The sequence below is a fragment of the Balaenoptera acutorostrata genome, chromosome 8 (genome assembly GCF_949987535.1).
Source record: "Balaenoptera acutorostrata chromosome 8, mBalAcu1.1, whole genome shotgun sequence".
Classification (NCBI taxonomy): Eukaryota; Metazoa; Chordata; class Mammalia; order Artiodactyla; family Balaenopteridae; genus Balaenoptera; species Balaenoptera acutorostrata.
In genome coordinates, this window is record NC_080071.1 from 5,196,040 (window position 1) to 5,215,227 (window position 19,188).

At 37.9% G+C, this 19,188-nt stretch overlaps 1 protein-coding gene across 1 annotated transcript in view; it reads right to left on the reverse strand.

Annotated features, from left to right (window-relative positions):
* The window catches only part of LRP1B (LDL receptor related protein 1B), a gene marked incomplete at its 5' end in the record, with an annotated part of 1,526,008 nt that overhangs the window by 1,503,005 nt on the left and 3,815 nt on the right, over nucleotides 1-19,188 (reverse strand). Inside the window, 1 exon segment of the mRNA XM_057550915.1 lies at nucleotides 13,477-13,599. Within this exon segment, the coding sequence (XP_057406898.1) occupies nucleotides 13,477-13,599 (123 nt within the window).

Here is a 19,188-nt window from a genome sequence, read left to right on the forward strand (position 1 = left end):
CTATGAGGAAATATATATATATTTTAAATTTAAACCGAAAGTCTATGGTATTTTGTTATGGCAGCCCTAACCCACGAATACACTGTATTACTCAGAATTCTAAGAATCACTCTCATTGACTCTCTTCCTTGTATAACCCCTTCTGTTTTGAATGTCAGTGGAACCTGTGAATATGATGAGATATCACTCCAGGATTATATTGCCTTATATGGCAAAAGGAAATTATCCACGTCTTCTTAATCTAATCACACAAGGTGTTTAAAAGCAGAAGGTGTTTTCCATCTGGTTGCAGAGGAGGAAGTCAGGGATTGAGAGCATGAATCAGGAGGGAGCTTCAACATATTGCTGGCTTTGAAAATGGACAGGGTCCCCTGCCAAGAAATGTGGGTGGCCCTTGGCTGTCAAAGGTTGAGGCTGAAGACCACCAAGAAATTGTGGTCCCAGTCCTACAACCACAAGAAACTAAATTCAGCCAACAACTTAAATGAGCTTGGAAGCGGATTCTTTCTCAGGCCCTCCAGATAAGAGCCCAGCCTTAGGAATACCTTGATTTCTGCCTTGTGAAACTTTAAGCAGAGAACCCATTTGATCCTAACTAGACTTCTCATCTACGGAATTGTGCGATAAGAAATGGGTGTTATTTTGACACGCTAAATCTGTGGTAATTAATTATACAGCATTAGAAAACTGATAATCTCATAATCTACTCAGTTATCCTCATCAGTGTGTTTTTATTTTTTATTTTTTGGGGCAGGGTGTGCCCCGCGGCTTGTGGGACCTTAGTTCCCCAACCAGAGATAGAACCCAGGCCTTGGCAGTGAAAGTGCTGAGTCCTAACCACTGGACTGCCAGGGAATTCGCAACAATGTGTTTTTAAATTAGAGTGAATATGTGTGTTTTGCTTGTCTGTGTGAGGAAAAACGGTGAAGAGAATATTATTTTTTTCCAGATTCATTTTGTGTATATGCACACACATAAAATTCATATAAATGCATATACAAATGTTAACCCATATACCTTTTAAAATTATTAGTACAGAAATATATACACATTTGTATATCCTTTAGAGTTGGATACAAGAGATAATTAAAATCCTCTCTCAGTTGTTACAATATCTGTCTTCCATCTTTAGCATATTTATCTTGTCATTCCCAACATCTATCACAGGACCTATTACATAGTAGTCACTCAATTAAAATTTGTTATGCATAAATTTAATAGATAGATACATAGATACATTGGTAGATACATATATAGATAGATAGATGGATTATGTACAGGATGCCAACTTAAACGCCAACTTAAATGTTATGTGAGATAGGCATGTATGAAAGTCTGGTCTTCACTAAGGGGGAATGTTAGTGGAATCTATTTAACGTCTCTGAACCTCATTTACGTCAACTAGGAGGCTATACAGCATGGTACAGTGTTCAACTGTAGCTCTGTCACATAATTGCTTTAGGACCTCTAGCAAGTAACTTCTCTCATGCTTTATTTTTATCCTCTATAAAAGCTGACCATGATTAGTGTCATAGAGAGGCCACCATTAGCTCACAGAGTGCCTTCACGCAAATTAGAAAACACTGCTCCCTTCCAAAGATCATTTATTTCCATTTGTAGGAAAATATATATACCCATGCTGTCTGCATTATTTATGTCACCCTGATGCCTTGCACAACCTGAACAACTGTACCCGATGTCCCGCTCAGGGCTGTTGTCAGGATGAAAGGATATAATCCACATAAGGGTCACAGTACAACATCTGGTCCATATTAACCATATATTTTGTGCCAGTAATTGTCATCCTTATCTTTCTCATAAACATCTTCTTTAATATGAAATTAGTATGATTTTACCAGGATAGAAACTAAATTAGCATAGGTGAAAGCCCTGGCACGTAGTAAGGCATGGAAAAAATGGTTGAAGGACCATGCTTAGTAAGCACCTTGAACACAGTAGTTCCTCAGTAAATAGCTGCTGATTGATTACATTCTAGTTTTCTTAAAGAAAATGCACCAATACATTATGGGAATTCTAGTTTGGTAACAAAATTCTCTTTACTCCTTAAGTGAAAATATATACTATGCCATTTATTTTAAATAATCGAACTGTCTAATATGTGCAAATTTGGAAGTAAAATGTAACAAAATTCCCCAAAGTCCCATGTGGAGAAAGAAGCATTATTTTAACTATCAGATTACATCTATTTTATTGCCTAACCCAATTATCAATTGAGAGTCAACAACTGTAACAATCTAATATAGATTATAGCAACCTAATATATAATATTACTAATATGCACGCTATGACTAGTATACACCACTTATGAATTTCTACTGTTTCCCTCAGAAAATAATGGTAGTTAAGTCATCAATCCAAGTTTGTCTTTTGTGTTGCAAATACGTAGCATTGCGGAGATGGCCACCAACTGCACCACTAAATGAGTGTTCTAGATCACCAGCAGGAAGGATTAAGGCAAAACTACTTTTTTTTAATTTTGGAGCAACCCATCATCCATAAATATTTGAAAAAAATAATCTGTAGTAATTACCTATTGATTTTTTATTAAAAATATGTTTTTTCATTTGTATAAGAATTCCACTATGTGATCAAATCAGGCATTCTTAGAGGGTTAAGACCACTGCTGTAGGAATGGGCCCTTTATTTCATCAAAAACTGGTGATTTCATTTCATATCTCTAAATAAAGCCTATAATTTCAGTACTCTGGTGGTCAGTAAATATCTCAAAGGAAAAGGAGGGATTTTTAAATTGTTGCAGTATTCTTTATATTAATATAAAAAACATGGAAGTGTAATAGACACATAGTAGGATGCTATATTAATCTGCTAGGTCTGCCATAACAAAATACCATAGACTAAGTGGCTTAAACAACAGAAATTTATTTCCTCTCAGTGCTGACGCCAAAAGTCTGAGATCAAGATGTTGCCAGAGTTAGTTTCCCCCAAGGCCTCCTTGGACTGCAGATCTCACCCTCCATGGTGTGTTTACTGAATTATTCAATTAGAACTGATCACCTCCAAAGTCAGTGTGATATAACTGTTGGGATAGCACCTATGTTTTTCAAATGACATCATATTTTTAAATTAGGTGGCCTAAGGCTTCCTTTTAGGAGTTAGATTCTTCCTTTCCTGATTATTTATAAAAAGAAGGGCAAGTTGAAAGAGATGCAAACTCTGCTTTCACCGATAACAGCCAACTTAGAGGGCATAGAATGACTGTAAACTCAGTTTCCTCATTTCTTAAAATGAGATAACAGCTACATTTCAGGACTGCAATGTTGATTAAATAATACTATTCATTAATGTGTTTTTTAGCCATATATTTTAACTTTAGCTAATTCATCAATAGCTAATTGCCTCTTCCTATGACCTTCTCTCTGTGCACAAGCACCCCAGTGTCCCTCAGTGTGTCCAAATTTCCCCTTCTTATAAGACACCAGTCAGATGGGATAAGGACCCACTCTAATGACCTCATTTTTACTTAATTTACCTCTTTTAAGCCCCTAGCAACAAGTACAATTACATTCTGCAATGGTATAATTTTAGGGTTTCAACATGTGAATATTGAGGGGTGCAATTCAGCCCATAACTGATGCTATAATAGAAAGTTAGGAAATGCAGTTTCTGGATTCCAATTTTAGCCTTGTTACCCATTAGCTATGAGACTCTTGCCCAAGCAACCTGTTTGTGCTTTGGATTTCTTAATTTTTTTATGGCCATAATACCTGGCTTATTTTTCTCAAAAAACTAGGTACTATGTCAAAGGATATTTATTGATTCTAATGTACATGTCCTTAAATTATCAAAGTGCTATACAAGTATAAGTCCTTTCTATAATTACTATTTTTGGAAGATTGAAATTATTAGTCTTATGACTGTATGCTGAAGTCTAAGACAAGAAGTTTTTTTATTAATAATTACTTTTCTCTTGGCAACTCCATCAGAGTTGTTGAGAAGTATTTACTAGTTTGTTTTCTTTCTTGCTGCTTAATACCCAGAAAGATCTGTGCAAGCTGAAAGATTCTCCCCTTTCGTATCTGATCCTTGGTTGACCAAGGAATAAGGTCAAACCTATCCCTCCCAAGGCATCATTTTTCAGAAAAGTAAAACAAATGAACAAACAAAAAAACCCTGCAAGATGAGTAGACTGCTATAAGCCACCTTTACTGAATTGGTATCCTTCCACCTAAGCCCTATTTTTACCCATCTTCTCATGAACTTTACTCTTTGCAAGCAATTTCTCCCGTCCTCCAAATCAAAAAAGGCTAATGTTACAGAGATTTTAATTGAAAATATTCAACCCAAAGTCAATTATTCTGCCTAAAACTGAAATGGGCCAATACAGCAATTAGTAGAAGGATGATACTTTTTGTCCTACTGAGAATTCCATAGGCATATTATAGTAGGGTTTTGTATTCTGCTTTCAGGGAAGAAATAATATAAGATGGGGGGAAGGGAGAGAGAAAAAAGACATTGCCATTAAAATAAGTTCGTAGAAAAAAACAGCCTTCAGTGCTTCATTTAGCAAAATATGTCATTTCAGAAGCACTTCTGAGTGAAAGTCAAATGTAAATTTTATACACTGACTATAAAGAATAAAACCTCCTCTGGGAAGAAATTTGCTCACCCATGAAAGGTAAGAAGCCTTCATCCCCAACCCCAAATGCTAGATTAGTTGTGGATAAACGATGGATTGAATCATTTCTGAGGAGGCTCCTTGCTCAGCCTTCAGCTTTGTCCCAACAGAGCCCTGCAAGACCATTTGTTTACTGTACCTCATCCCTTAAGCCAAGGAGATTTTCTCAGAGCTGCCTCTAGAATTCAATAATTTTATTTAATCCCCTTTATCTGATATCATTTCAAAGTTTTCATTGCCTATAATTTCCAGTCCAGGCTGAGAACTTGGAACTTGTTCTATGACCTGTGAACTTGGATCCTATGACCTGTGAACTTGGATCAGAAAACCAACAAGCAGTGACTTCTTGAAGAAGAGCGAGACCTTTTGCCATGCTGGTCTTGCTCTGCTTCTGTGAATCGTGGTGCACTCAGTTTTATCACCTATGCCTCCAATCAAACTTGCTTAAAATTGCAGAGGCAAACTTTCAGAGACCCGTTAGCACATTGCAGGGCAGGATGAAGGGAAATGTCACCCTCCATCCCATCCCCACTGTGCTGGGGAAATAAACCAACCTTAGACAGGCCCTTTCAATTCACAATTATACTGTTCCTCACCTTCCTGTCTCCCCTTCATATCAACTCATAAGTGGAAGTCTCTTTATTACTAAAGAAGGGTCAGTGTTTCTTGCCTCTTCATTGCAAAAGAGGGAAGCCTCAGAATAAAATGAAGGGCAAAACAAAAAAGAATTGAAAGAGACATAAACTGCCCTCATGGGCCTCATATGCTCTCCCTTTAATCTGTAAGATCATTTCAGCTTCTCTTCCTAACGAAAAGCTTAGCTTTGTGGCTCTCATATATTAGCTCATTGCAAAGTGACCTCTAAATCACTATTACTTAGAAACAAGGACCATATTTCCATTCATTTTATTGTTCCTATAGTCTACTTTCAGTGCCCTATTCTGCTATTTATTTTTAAAGGGCAGTATCTGTTTGCTAATAACCTCTCACCTGAATTTTTGTTTTATTTCTCTGACCTCTGTTAAAGAAAGAAAGTTTAGAAGGAAATTGTAAAAGGATTTCTACCTTATACCCTAGGGGAAAGGTCAGTGTATGTATATAAGGAGTTCATTAATATCCTCCTATCTAAATAAAGCTTAAAATCCTACAACAATGGAAATGCAGTCAAAGCAATGGTCAATTCATGCAGAGGCATATCTAACCCTAATAACTTACAGCCATTTTCATTTTTCACAAATGCTTCTATTCCTATTACCCAGGAGACATGGTGTGTTTACTGAATTATTCAATTAGAACTGATCACCTCCAAAGTCAGTGTAATATAACTGTTGGGATAGCATCTATGTTTTTCAAATGACATCATATTTTTAAATTAGGTGGCCTAAGGCTTCCTTTTAGGAGTTAGATTCTTCCTTTCCTGAGTATTTATAAAAAGAAGGGCAAGTTGAAAGAAATGCAAACTCTGCTTTCATCGATAACAGCCAACTTAGAGGGCATAGAAGGACTGTAAACTCAGTTTCCTCATTTCTTAAAATGAGATAACAGCTACATTTCAGGACTGTAATGTTGATTAAATAATACTATTCATGAATGTGTTTTTTAGCCATACATTTTAACTTTAGCTAATTCATCAACAGGATGTCTTTGGAAGAGTTCTTAGGAAAAGCCATCTGTCCCCAAATAATGTCGACACCTTATTTGTCTTAATGTTTGAGTGTAATATACTTAATTATTAAAAACTGTTAATAACTTCTCTTGAATTAGTGTATGTGGTAAATTAACCCTATTGCTAGCCATAACCTTAGAGAATAAAGCCAATCTTCAGTAAGAATGGGAGAGGGGGCAATTAGCGTGCTCTATCAAAAGACCCTCAGGGTAAGGTGCTTGGTCAGAGCTCTGGCATATGGAATACAGGGAGGGGGTGCTGGGTGGAGAGGGGTTCTTCCTCTGGAACAGGCACTATTCTAAGCACTTTACTATGAGGCAGGTACTATCATGCCCATTGTACAGATAAGGTAATGGAGACCCGGAATGACTAAGTTTGTTGCACAAGCGCAAAGATATTCACCTGGAGGAACTGGCTTTGGTGTCAAGCATCTGGGATTCAGAAGCCCTGATCATGCACTGTGCCTGCCACCTCTCCTCAGTGGATGAAGAGAGGAAAAGGAGTGAAGAGACACTGTGGCACATGCTACCTGGGGCCTCTTCTCGCCCAATATCTAGTCTCCCCTTTTTCTTTACTAGCAGAACCGCAGATCTTATTTTGGAAAGCCCTGTGGAAATACTCATTGCCCCATACCTTAGGGGATCAGTTCTGGCGAAGGAGATCTAAGCAAGAAACCTACTGAGTTTGCTTTCCGTAAAAGTTACTATTCTCCTGACAAACAGATAGACTCAGCTGGCACTTGCTGTTTCTTTTTTTTTCTTTCCCTTCTCTCTGGCCGAAATGGAATTATCTCCTGGGGAAGGCGGAAAAGCCCTACTGTGGCTAAAAGACTGACAGCTCCATGCTAAGAGTGGCAGAGAATAAAGGTAGAGGAAGCCTGGTGTCATTCTTGAGCTGCCATATCAATCCTGGATTGTCCACTTTTGCACCTTTTTTTTTTTTTTTTTTTTTTTTTTAAATTTATTTATTTATTTATTTAAGAGCTCCGGCTTATTTATTTATTTGGCTGTGTTGGGTCTTCGTTTCTATGCAAGGGCTTTCTCTAGTTGCGGCAAGCGGGGGCCACTCTTCATCACGGTGCACGGGCCTTTCACTGTCGCGGCCTCTCTTGTTGCGGAGCACAGGCTCCAGACGCGCAGGCTCAGTAGTTGTGGCTCACGGGCCTAGTTGCTCCGCGGCATGTGGGATCTTCCCAGACCAGGGCTCGAACCCGTGTCCCCTGCATTGGCAGGCAGATTCTCAACCACTGCGCCACCAGGGAAGCCCTTGCACCTTTTTATATGAGAAAAGTAAACCCTTATTTGTTTGAGCTCCTGTGTCTGTCCCTTATGCTCAAATGCAATCTTAACACGTAAGGAGATGTGCAAAAATAGAAGAAAGAAGCCAGCTTTTGCAGGGAATGCCATTGTGCCCGAGTCTGGCACCGTGTGGGAGTGGGTACACACACAGCTCTATGCCCCATTCTTCCACTCTGCCCAGTTTGCTGTTCCCTGTGGTTGCACTACCCGGACACGGCCCCACCTCTGCAGCAGTACAGTGGACACGGCCTAGCTAGGACACTGCAGTAGGGTTTGGCAAACTACAACCTGCAAGATAAACCCAGTCTGTGGACTGTTTTTGTACAGAGTGCAAACTAAGGATGTTTGTTTGCTTGCTTTTCAATTTTAACTATTTTACAAACAAATAAAAACAAAGAAGAATATGCAACAGAGGTGACATAAGCTCAGGAATCCTAAAATATGTACTGTATGGTCTTTTACAGAAAAAGTTTGCTGATCCTTGCAGAAGGACAGGACAGAGTAGAGGCAATATGAAAATTATTATAACAACTACAGTAAGTCCCCTGCATACGGACAAGTTCCGTTCCGAGAGCGCATTGGAAAGTCCAATTTGTTCGTAAGTCCAACGAAGCTAGCCTAGGTACCCAACTAACACAATTGGCTATATAGTACTGTACTGTAATAGGTTTATAATATTTTTCACACAAATAATATGCAAAAAATAAAGAAAACATTTTTAATCTTACAGTACAATACCTTGAAAAGCACAGTAGTATACAGTACAACGGCTTGCATACAGGGGCTGGCATCGAGCGAACAGGCAAGAAGAGTTACTGACTGGAGGAGGGAGAGGAGGTAGAGCTGAAGGATCGTCAGCAGTAGGACATGGAGGGCAAGCTGCAATTTCACTCACACCTGACGTTGATGGCACAGGTTCTGGTTCCTTGCTGGATTCAATTCTATCTACCTTTTTGAAAAAACAATCCAGGGATGTCTGGGTAGTAGCTCTTTATTTCTCATCATAGATGACATGGTAGCACTGGATTGTATCCTGAACAGCTGTTGTAACCTCCATGTACTGTTCTACGTTCCGGTCCTTTGCCTCAAAAACTAACAGTGCCTTCTCAAATATAGAAAATCCCCTTGCCATTTCCTGCGCCGTGAATCTCTTTGGTTTTTCAGTTACTTCTTCTTCCTCCTGTCTCTCTTGGTGATTCTTAGCAGTACCAGCTACATTACCACTGTTTTTACACTTGCTTCTGGACATCCTGGACTTGAAACAAAGACACTGTACTACTGTACTCTATATAGTACTGTACAGTACACAAAAGCACAACCACTTGTAGAGGATGCACTCACGTGACAATGTATGCCAAACACGTGAACTAACTTACCATAATTGGCCATGTGAATGCATGTCCACATCTTTGAAAGTTCACAACTTGAAGGTTTCCATGTAGGGGACTTACTGTATCCAGGTTGCAAATCTTACCCTCCTATAATGTCATTTTTATACTCCCCGGTTAGTCAAAGAGTCATCATATCCACAACATGATCTATAGTAGAAGGACTCTCTACATGATTTTTGGAAGGGGGGTAGTGGAGGGCAATAAAGAAGAAGGAGAAAGAGCAGAACAAATACTTTCCTGACTTAAAAGGAGGAATCTAGTTTTAAGTATATACACATCAGATTGCCAAAAAATATCACACATCTGCTGAAACTGATTGTTGGAAAGGAAGTATCATTAAGCATTCAACAGAAAATCCTAGAAGGAATTATGTATAATTGAATTGAATACCTTGGAATAAAAGCACCTTTCAGGAAGACTTCCCTGTCACAGGGGGTACCAAGTTTTCATTCCACAAATAACATTTCTACTATTCACTTTAATTCTCGTCATACAAAATGCTAGACTTACAACTGGATTGAAAGCACTGAGTAGAAAGATGGTGATTTTTCCTGATTTTCTCTTCTCATTGCCTCATAGGACCTAAAAGATGGTTAGCCATTTAGACCCTTAACAAATTACTTCAAATAATGTAGCGAAATAAAGACTTTCATTTGTAATATAAGGCTAAAGAACCATTTCTCATATTCAACGGTAAGGATACAAATTATTAAATTTCTCTAATTTCATATTTTAGAAAAGTCATCCAACATGCAGTCAGCTTAGTGGTAAATCAACCCCATTCAAGAGGGGTTTCTTTGGCCTTGGATTGCTGTTAGTGAAATCTCACTTCTGCCCCATAAATAGTAGAAAATACCCCTACAACCTGGGCCTAAACAAACACAGAAGAGAAAGAAAATATGTGCCTGTTAACCTCTCAGATCCCCAAATACCTCAATTTCATTTGATTTTCACTTTCTTTGTTTTTCTGTAGGCATGTTTATCTTCTAAAGCATTTTGGTCATCAGCCTCTCACAAGCAAAGCTTTTCCTCCTCCTCGACAATATCCACTTTTTTCCTGTTAGAGTTTTGTCATGGCAGAGCTTTCACAATGTCATAATAAATTCTATGCTATATTGGTCCTCTTATCATTTTAAAGGCTAAGTGGATTTAGGAAAAATAAGTGCATTGCATCAGTGGTTTTCATCTAATATTTTGTAGGTACAACATACTTTGTCTTCAGATCAAATATGATAACATACTTTTGTTCATACACTGAGCACAAAATTATCCTTCTTAAGAATCAATCTGCAAGGTTTTTGATTTCTAGTATTTATCTTTCACATTGAATGTATATACATTCATATAATTATCAAATTATGCAATTATTTTATGTAGATCAGTGATGACTGCATATGAATGTTATAAAACAACACATTACAAAGCACTATGATTAGGGAAAATGGTAATTGTGAACATCTGGATTGAGAAATTTAAATTTGAAAAAGTCTGATTTTTTCATAAAGCTTTTTCTCTATGCTTGTCCAGATTTCAGTTAGTACTGAAACCACTTATCTGAAACAGGCAAATTAAATGTGGATCCAAACACGTTACTCAGATTAAACACCCAGGTTAAAAAAAAAATGAGTATTTTTCTTTCTTTGTTATGTTGCTACATTGAAATAAGAATTTTTTTTTAGTGTTACTCTTGAGGATATTCAGCAATTTCGATGCCCGAGAGTAGAATAAGAATGGCCAAAATGGGAAAACATTTTAAAACTGAACTCACCAAATTTTATCGAGGAAACTAACTATATACTTAAAAACTGCCAAAAATAACTTGAGAAGGTATGAGTTTCATTTTAAAAACTAGATAAGAAGAAAATCTATCTCTCTTTTAATTAACCCACATGTAATTCCTAATTTGAAGCTTCAGTCCGCCAAAGCCCCTAATCTCTGTGAATTGAAGGACCTATCTTTTTCCCCCGAACACAAGGTGGTGTCTACCTTCTGGGCAAGATGGATATTCAAAATATTTTCAAACATTGTGGTCGAGACACTGACCATTAAGAACAGAAGCTCAATCAATCAGGGCAGATGCTGGCCAGCAAACACAAGTCTAGCTGACTGCTGTGGCCCTGCTAGGTATCGGCCATGTTCCTAGAAGCACAGAGCCGGCATGGGAGGGGGAGTGGAATACAGTCATCCACCCACTTTGGCATTCACTTTGGGGTCTCTTTCCTCTTTGGGTTTGAGTTTTGACCACCAAGGTCCTTGTGCCTCCTCTGTACCACAGATCCTCTCCAGCCTGATTCTCCCACTAAGCCCCCTCCTGAGTACAAAGGGAGCATCATTGTTCTCTGTTACTCAAAAGCATGAAGGGAACTCCTGCCTAGACAGACCACACAGCCTTTTCTTCTCAATCACTTTTGCACTGTGCCAGGTACAAGTTCCAGGGCATTTCTCCTTCAACCTGCCTTCCTACAGATGGATTCTGCAAATCTCTCTTATGTCTCTGTCATATTTCCCATCAGGAATTTGATAGTAGGATCAGGGCAAAAATGCAAGACTCCAAAACTCAAAAATTTAACTTTTTAGTCCGATATGCCATGGCGATCATTCCTTGCATCTAACTAGAAGAAAACTCTTCTATGGCACTTAAATAGGGGAAAACTTAAACAGTGTTAAGTCCCACTACTTATACAGATGAAATGTAGTCCAACTACTTATACATTTCATGGGCGGGGTATTTTGTTATTGTTGTCTTTTCACATTACTATACCATCCGCATCCATATGCATAATTTTGAGATTCTTCTCCTTATTTTCCATTTTTAAACAACTTTGCTAAGGTATAATTCACCTACCATACAATTCACCCATTTAATATGCACAGTTCAATGTATTTAAATACATTAACAGAGTTGTGCAACCATCACTGCAATCTAATTTTAGAACACTTCATCACCTCCAAAGAGACCCATACTCATTAGCAGGCATTCCTCATTCCCCTCCACCCCACTGGCCACTGGCAACCACTTATCTACTTTCTGTCTCTATAGATTTGCCTATTGGGATAGTTCATATGAATGGAATCATAAAATATGTGGTCTTTTGTGCCTGGCTTCTTTTCCTTCACATAATATTTTCAAGATTTATCCATGTAGCATGTATAAGTACTTCAGTCTTTTTTTATTGTTAAATAATATTCCTTTGTATGGATTTATCAGATTTTATTTATCCACTAGAGTATTTTCCTATTAATATACTTTTTCCTCTTATCATGCCTAGAACCTTATCTATGCTATAGGGGTCTCATAAAGGTTTTCAGAATTAAACTGATGAAATTGGTGAAATTAGAAATGTAGTTAACAACTACAACCTCTTACTATCGAAAAAGTGATCTGTTCAAATTGAAAAAAGGCAATTAATGCAAATATTCAAGTACCCATATGTTGAGAAACTTTAAAAACACTAGCAAACATGAAGAAAGTGAATAAGCATTGCTTCTGCTTTCTATCACCAAGATTTTCATCAAAACTTATATTGGTTCCATCTATAAGACTTATAAACAAGTAGATAAAAGTGGAAAATGGAACCAAAAATTATTATCTCTACAATATCAAGCAATAAGAGTGGTGGATTTTTCTTTATTTCATGTTGACTTCACAGAACTATGTAGTTGCTTTGAGGGTGATCCTGGTAAGCTGACATACCGGTTTGCATGGGGAGTAAAAACTGATATTAGCTATGCTAGAAATATCAATATGAAAATTTAGGGGACTCGTCATACTCCCTACAACAGTGGGTATTTAAAAGAAAGTGTAGCAGATTTAGCTGTCGTCCTGTTATTATTTACAATTTTGATTTAGTGGTATTTTTCACATGGGCAAAACCCTTAATGGACTCCAAGTTAGACACAGTGGTACAATTATAATTAGGACTCATGTGTATTAAGAGTTCTGAATCTGATATTGTAAAGTCAAAGATCCTCACTGCATGGATGGATAAATGTAGTTTCTCTGTTTCAGGTGCAAAAGAAAACACGTTCAATAATTTGTGTAGTGCCCTAGGTATTAATAGAAATAATATGGGAGCTAAAGCTTGATTAGTTCATTATTCCTTCTATATGCTCCTCTGTCTCAAAATGTGTGAGATAAATTATTGGAGAGGATCTTACTCCCTCTCAGTGCTGTGTTTTAAAGGATCTTTTTCTCTTCAAGTAAATTTTTTTCTAGGAGTAACACAATCACATTGAAATAACCTTGCATTTTCTTCCCTTCATAAGTTAATTCACACGATGAAACTGCATTTTATGCTCTCATTCACATAGTCATTTTAAAGGACACACAAACAAAAGGTTTTAAGTTTTTAGGCTATTTGGGAAAAAAAGAATAAACGGAAACAGCAGTCATCTGTGAAAACAGCTGACATTTAGTTTCACATGTAAGGTAAATCCGAATGGCATGAGAACCTTTCTACTCACAGGTATCTAAAGATTCGTCTGAATCATCAGGGCAGTCAGGGTCCCCATCACACAGCCAGCTCTGGGAGACACAAGTCACGTGATCGTGGCAAAGAAATTCACCAGGATCACACAACTGCTGATCTGAAAATGAAAATGTTTCAAAATAAAATATGAATGATCTGAACATGAACACAAGAGCAGTACAAAGATGAAATGTGAGAAGGCAATGCATAAAAGGTCTATGAATGTGGTCCACATTTTCTGTTCAGCAACAAAGCTAAACCAATTATTTTTCTTAATTTTATCCACTCAGCTCAAACACTCAATTCTGATAGACTTAACTTTGTTGTGGTGTCACACAATCTATCCTGAAAATAGTTAAGAATTCTGTTTGCGTTTAGGACTAGAGGCTTCCTCATATCAGATAAGGCATGTAGGTATCCCAGCAAGCAGGTTTTATAGAAGATGTTGATCCAAAGCAGAAGTTCTTGAGCAGAAAAATTTTAGTTTCCTCCTCTGCTCCAAGACAATGAAAAATCAGCAATAAAAATTAAACCTTGTACGTAAACTCCATCTCTTAGTATTTAGTTCTTAACTATCCAACCTTATGCTAGAGCTTCATGCCTTTACATCTATTAGATACCCAATATCATAATATATTTTTCCCTTTTTCACTACAACTTTCCAATTGACAGTTTCTGCTACTGGACAGCGAGGGTGAAAGTAAAATCCCATAAAGCTTTGTTCTAACTCAGGTTTCTACATTTGATTGTATTCAAAAAGCCCATTATTTTCCTTCCATTGTTTCAGAATATTTAGGATCTGTTGCCTTTCCTCAGGTCCTAGTAAACTCATCAGATGTTGTTTTTTGCAATATTCTTACTTATGCCCTATAAGTCCATTCAACAAAATATTTCTTTTTAAAAAGTATTTTAAAACATGTCTGAAATAGAAATGTTTCTTACAATTGATGACCTCGGAGTGTGAAGGAGTGTTAGGAGTGTTAGACATTTGATATCACTTATTCTTTGTTATGTATATACAAGAATGATCCAACATCAAAGAAATCCATCAGTAAATATGTCTTTCAATATATACCAAATGCATATTCTAAGTGATACGAAAGCATTACACCACAGCTTAATTGGCCTCTTTCCCTTAGCAATCTACAAAATGATGGCACAGCTTCCACTTAATCACTTGACAAAATATAGTATGTCGGGCTTCCCTGGTGGCGCAGCGGTTGAGAATCTGCCTGCCGATGCAGGGAACACGGGTTCGAGCCCTGGTCTGGGAAGATCCCACATGCCGCGGAGCAACTAGGCCCGTGAGCCACAATTACTGAGCCTGCGCGTCTGGAGCCTGTGCTCCGCAGCAAGAGAGGCCGCGATAGTGAGAGGCCCGCGCACCGCGATGAAGAGTGGCCCCCGCTTGCCGCAACTAGAGAAAGCCCTCGCACAGAAACGAAGACCCAACACAGCCAAAAATAAATATAAATAAATAAAAATTAAAAAAAAAAATATATAGTATGTCTTTCCTTTCTCTCCCTCAACCTCTTCCCCTGACCCCAAAATAACTTAAAACAAATATACTTTACAAACACACAAATACATCCACAGACACACACACACACACAAACACACATCTTTAATCTATAATTAATGCTTCCTACTCTCAGTATGATATTTTCTGAAAATTCATATATTTTTCTTTATTATACACCGTCAATACCACACTCATTACCACTGCTATCATAATTATTGTTGGGTTTTTTTCACATTAGGTTGTTTGTGCATACTCTGAATTTGGCCTTAGAGTTGGTGCTATAGAATCAAAGATGTATAAGTCTCAGTCTTTGTCTTGAAAGATTCAGTCAGACTACTTACACCAACAGGTCCCAAAGGAAAAAAAAAGTACATTGTATACCAAAAGTTGCCAAATAAGTGATTTAGAAAATAACTGCTAAAAGAAGAGATCACAGGTAGAGAGAGATGGATACCAATACAAAGAAAAGTCTGGGGATATAAGTATGATTTTAAACGTGGGTAGGCTATGGATAAATGGAGAGTAAATATAGGACATTTCAGACAAGAGGTAGAGTAATAAAAATTGCTAAGGCAGTAATTATTAAAATGCATTTGAGACAAATGTTTTATACTAAAGTTGAAATGACATTCAGGTTATAAGATCCATCTAGATTTTTCTCCACCAAACATTATGTGTGATATTTATAAGTATGTCCTGGTGTTAGAGGAAAGGGACTTAAATTTTGCTTTAGACAGTCATGTAACCTTTGTAGTTAACCTAGGGAAAGAGCACATGAGAAAATTCAAATTATTTTTGCTTATAGACAGAGACTATATGATTTATTACCAAATGGGGAGAGTTCTGAGGGTGAAGGAAGACATTAATAATTACACTGGGGCAACAAGTATAAACCAAGTCTATTCCAGAAAAATCAGAATGACTGCTCATTGTACCTATACCTAGTCTGCACTTGATCTATGATTTTGAGATGCTAGGTTTTCTCTTCCTTCATTCCTCCCAAACTATAACCAATTGCTATAAGGAAAGGGGAAAAGAGATGGTGTCTTGCTAAATGCCACTGTATAGTGTCTGTCTCAGTAAATAATCAACAAGTATTTGTTGAAGTATAAAGAAATTAAAAGGGCCAACAGAACAATTTATAGTGCTGAAAAATAGTGTCTCAAAAACATAGGTCAGGGACTTCCCTAGTGGCACAGTGGTTAAGAATCCGCCTGCCAATGCAGAGGACACGGGTTAGAGCCCTGGTCCAGGAAGATCCCACATGCCACGGAGCAACTAAGCCCGTGCGCCACAACTACTGAACCTGTGCTCTAGAGTCCGTGAGCCACAACTACTGAGCCCGTGTGCCACAACTACTGAAGACCGCACACCTACACCCCATGCTCCGCAACAAGAGAAGCCGCTGCAGTGAGAAGCCCATGCATGGCAAAGAAGAGTAGCCCTTGCTCTCTGAAGCTAAAGAAAGCCTGTGTGCAGCAACAAAGACCCAACACAGCCAAAAGAAAAAAAAAAAAAGGTCAGGGTTAGTATTGAAGAAACTTGAGTACCACAGGAAGCATTTTGTAGATAATTTGAGGCCATGGAAAATTACTTAAAAATGGTATTCATGTTAAAATAAACTGCAAAGTCACCTGTGAGGAGACTACTGCAATTGTCTAGAGAAAAGTTTAAGATGATTGGGGTAAAGTAGTGGGGACTAAAATGGAGACTGTGCTCCAAATGATCTAATATAAGAGTTAGTAATTAGTGACTAAGTAGTTGAAAGATTCAAATACGCCTCCAAGTAAATAGCCTCAAAAATTGATTAGATGGTGTCTCAAAACCAAGATAGGACACAGAGATGGGGAAAAAAAGAGAAGATATTGTACATGTGAGTGTGAATGTGTATGTGACCCTTGTCATGGGGGCAGTGGAATAATAATAGTAGGAATAATTAGTATTTTTATAGTGCTATGCAGCTCAAAAAGCAGTTCTACCCCTGATATCTTAATTTGTTCATTCATTTATTTATTCAACAAATATCACTGAGCTTCTACTATGTTCTAGGGACTGAGGATACAATAGTGAGGAAAACAAAGCAGAATCCCCTGCCATCATAGAGCTTACGTTACAGTGGAGGATAGAAACAGAAACAAAATAAATATGAGTTAATTGTGAAGTATATTAGAAGATAAACAATATGGAGAAAAATAAAACAGAGATGGGGATTAAGGGTTGAAGACCAGGGTCGGGGGGTGGACAAACAATTTTAAATAAGGTGGTCAGAGAATGTGTCACAGAGAATGTGACATTTAATAAAGGCTTATAGAAGGTGAGAGTGACACCCATTTGAATAAAAGGTCATGTGTTAAGAACCTCTGGCAATATTCCATTTTATATATGTACTACATCTTCTTTACCATTTCTCCGTCAATCCATTTAGGTTGCTTCCATGTCTAGGCTATTGTAAATGGTGCTGCAATGAACATTGGGGTGCATGTATCCTTTCGAATTATGGTTTTCTCTGGATATATGCCCAGGAGTAGGATTGCTGGATCATAGGGTAGCTCTATTTTTAGTTTTTTAAGGAAACTCCATACTGTTCTCCATAGTGGCTGCACCAATTTACATTCCCACCAATGTAGGAGGGTTCCCTTTTCTCCACACCCTCTCCGTCATTTATACAATGGAATATTACTCAGCCACAAAAAGGAATGGAATAATGCCATTTGCAACAACATGGAGGGACCTAGAGATTATCACACTGACTGAAGTCAGTCAGACAGAGAAAGACAAATATCATATGATATCACTTATATGTGGGATCTAAAAAAAATGGTACAAGTGAACTTACTTACAAAACAGAAACAGAGTCACAGATGTTGAAAACAAACTTATGGTTACCAAGGGGGAAAGTGGGGGGGGGGGCGGAGTAAATTGGGAGATTGGGATTGACATATATACACTAGTATATATAAAATAGATAACTAAAAGGACCTACTGTATAGCACAGGGAACTCTACTCAGTACTCTATAATGGCCTATATGGGAAAAGAATCTTAAAAAAATAGTGGATATATGTATATGTATAACTGATTCACTTTGCTGTACACCTGAAACTAACACAACATTGTAAATCAACTATACTCCAATAAAAATTAATTAAAAAAGAAAGAACCTGTGGCAAGAGGGAGCCCAGCAAATTTAAGGAACACTAAGGAAGTCTGAGTGGCTGGAGAAAACGTGAAAGTGGAAGAATTGAGGTCAGGGAATCAAGGAATATGGGGCAGAGGTTGGCGGATGAAGGCTTCTAGTTTTACTAAAAATCAAGACGGGAAACCATTGGAATGTTCTGAGTAGAGAGACACAATCTAACTGACTTTCTTTTTTAAAGGATCACCCCAGGTACTGTGTTGAAAATAGAGTGCAGTGAAGTGAAGGTAGAAGTAGGGAGGTCAACTAGGATGTTATTGCAATAATGAGGGTGAAAGGGAGTAGTTGTGTAGATACATGTGTTGGTGAAATGGAGTTTCAAGACTGTTTGATAAGGAAACAAGTCAGATATCTTTCTACCATCTCCTTGAATGTCAGGATCTTAAACTCAGATCTCTGACCTCAAAAGTATGACTTTGCAACAGTTTTTTTGGAATATACTGACTATGAGGTGCTTGGGAGACTTCCAAGAATAAATATGCAATAGACAGTGACACATTGAAGTCTGAAATTCAGAAGAAAGATCAAAACTGAAAACACAGAAAAGAACTGGAGCTGTAAGAAGACAGTGAAAAGCATAGGAATAGATTTAGATGAAATTAAAGTGAGGTGGGGGAAGAGGGAAAGACAGAGACAGAGACAGGGAGAGAAAGGCAGCAAAGTAAGAGTAGGTCAGTCAAGGAGACAGAGGAGACAGAAAGTTTAGCCAGAGATACAAGAGAATAAGGTCAAGGGGAAAGAGGATGCACTAAAATCATGGAAAATTTTTAAGAATGGATCGAGGAAGGGGGTCACCAGTGACCAAGTTCAAGTATGATAAATTATAATAAGATGGGGTAGACTTGTAGGCTGAGGGAAAGGTGCCACTGAAGGAAGAGAGGCTGGAGGCTCCGAAAGGATAGGAAAGTGCAGCAGTTTCCCAAGAACTCACAGGGCTGGAATTAAAACCTAAACAATAGTAGGAGCACTTGCCCTGAGGAAGAAAGGATA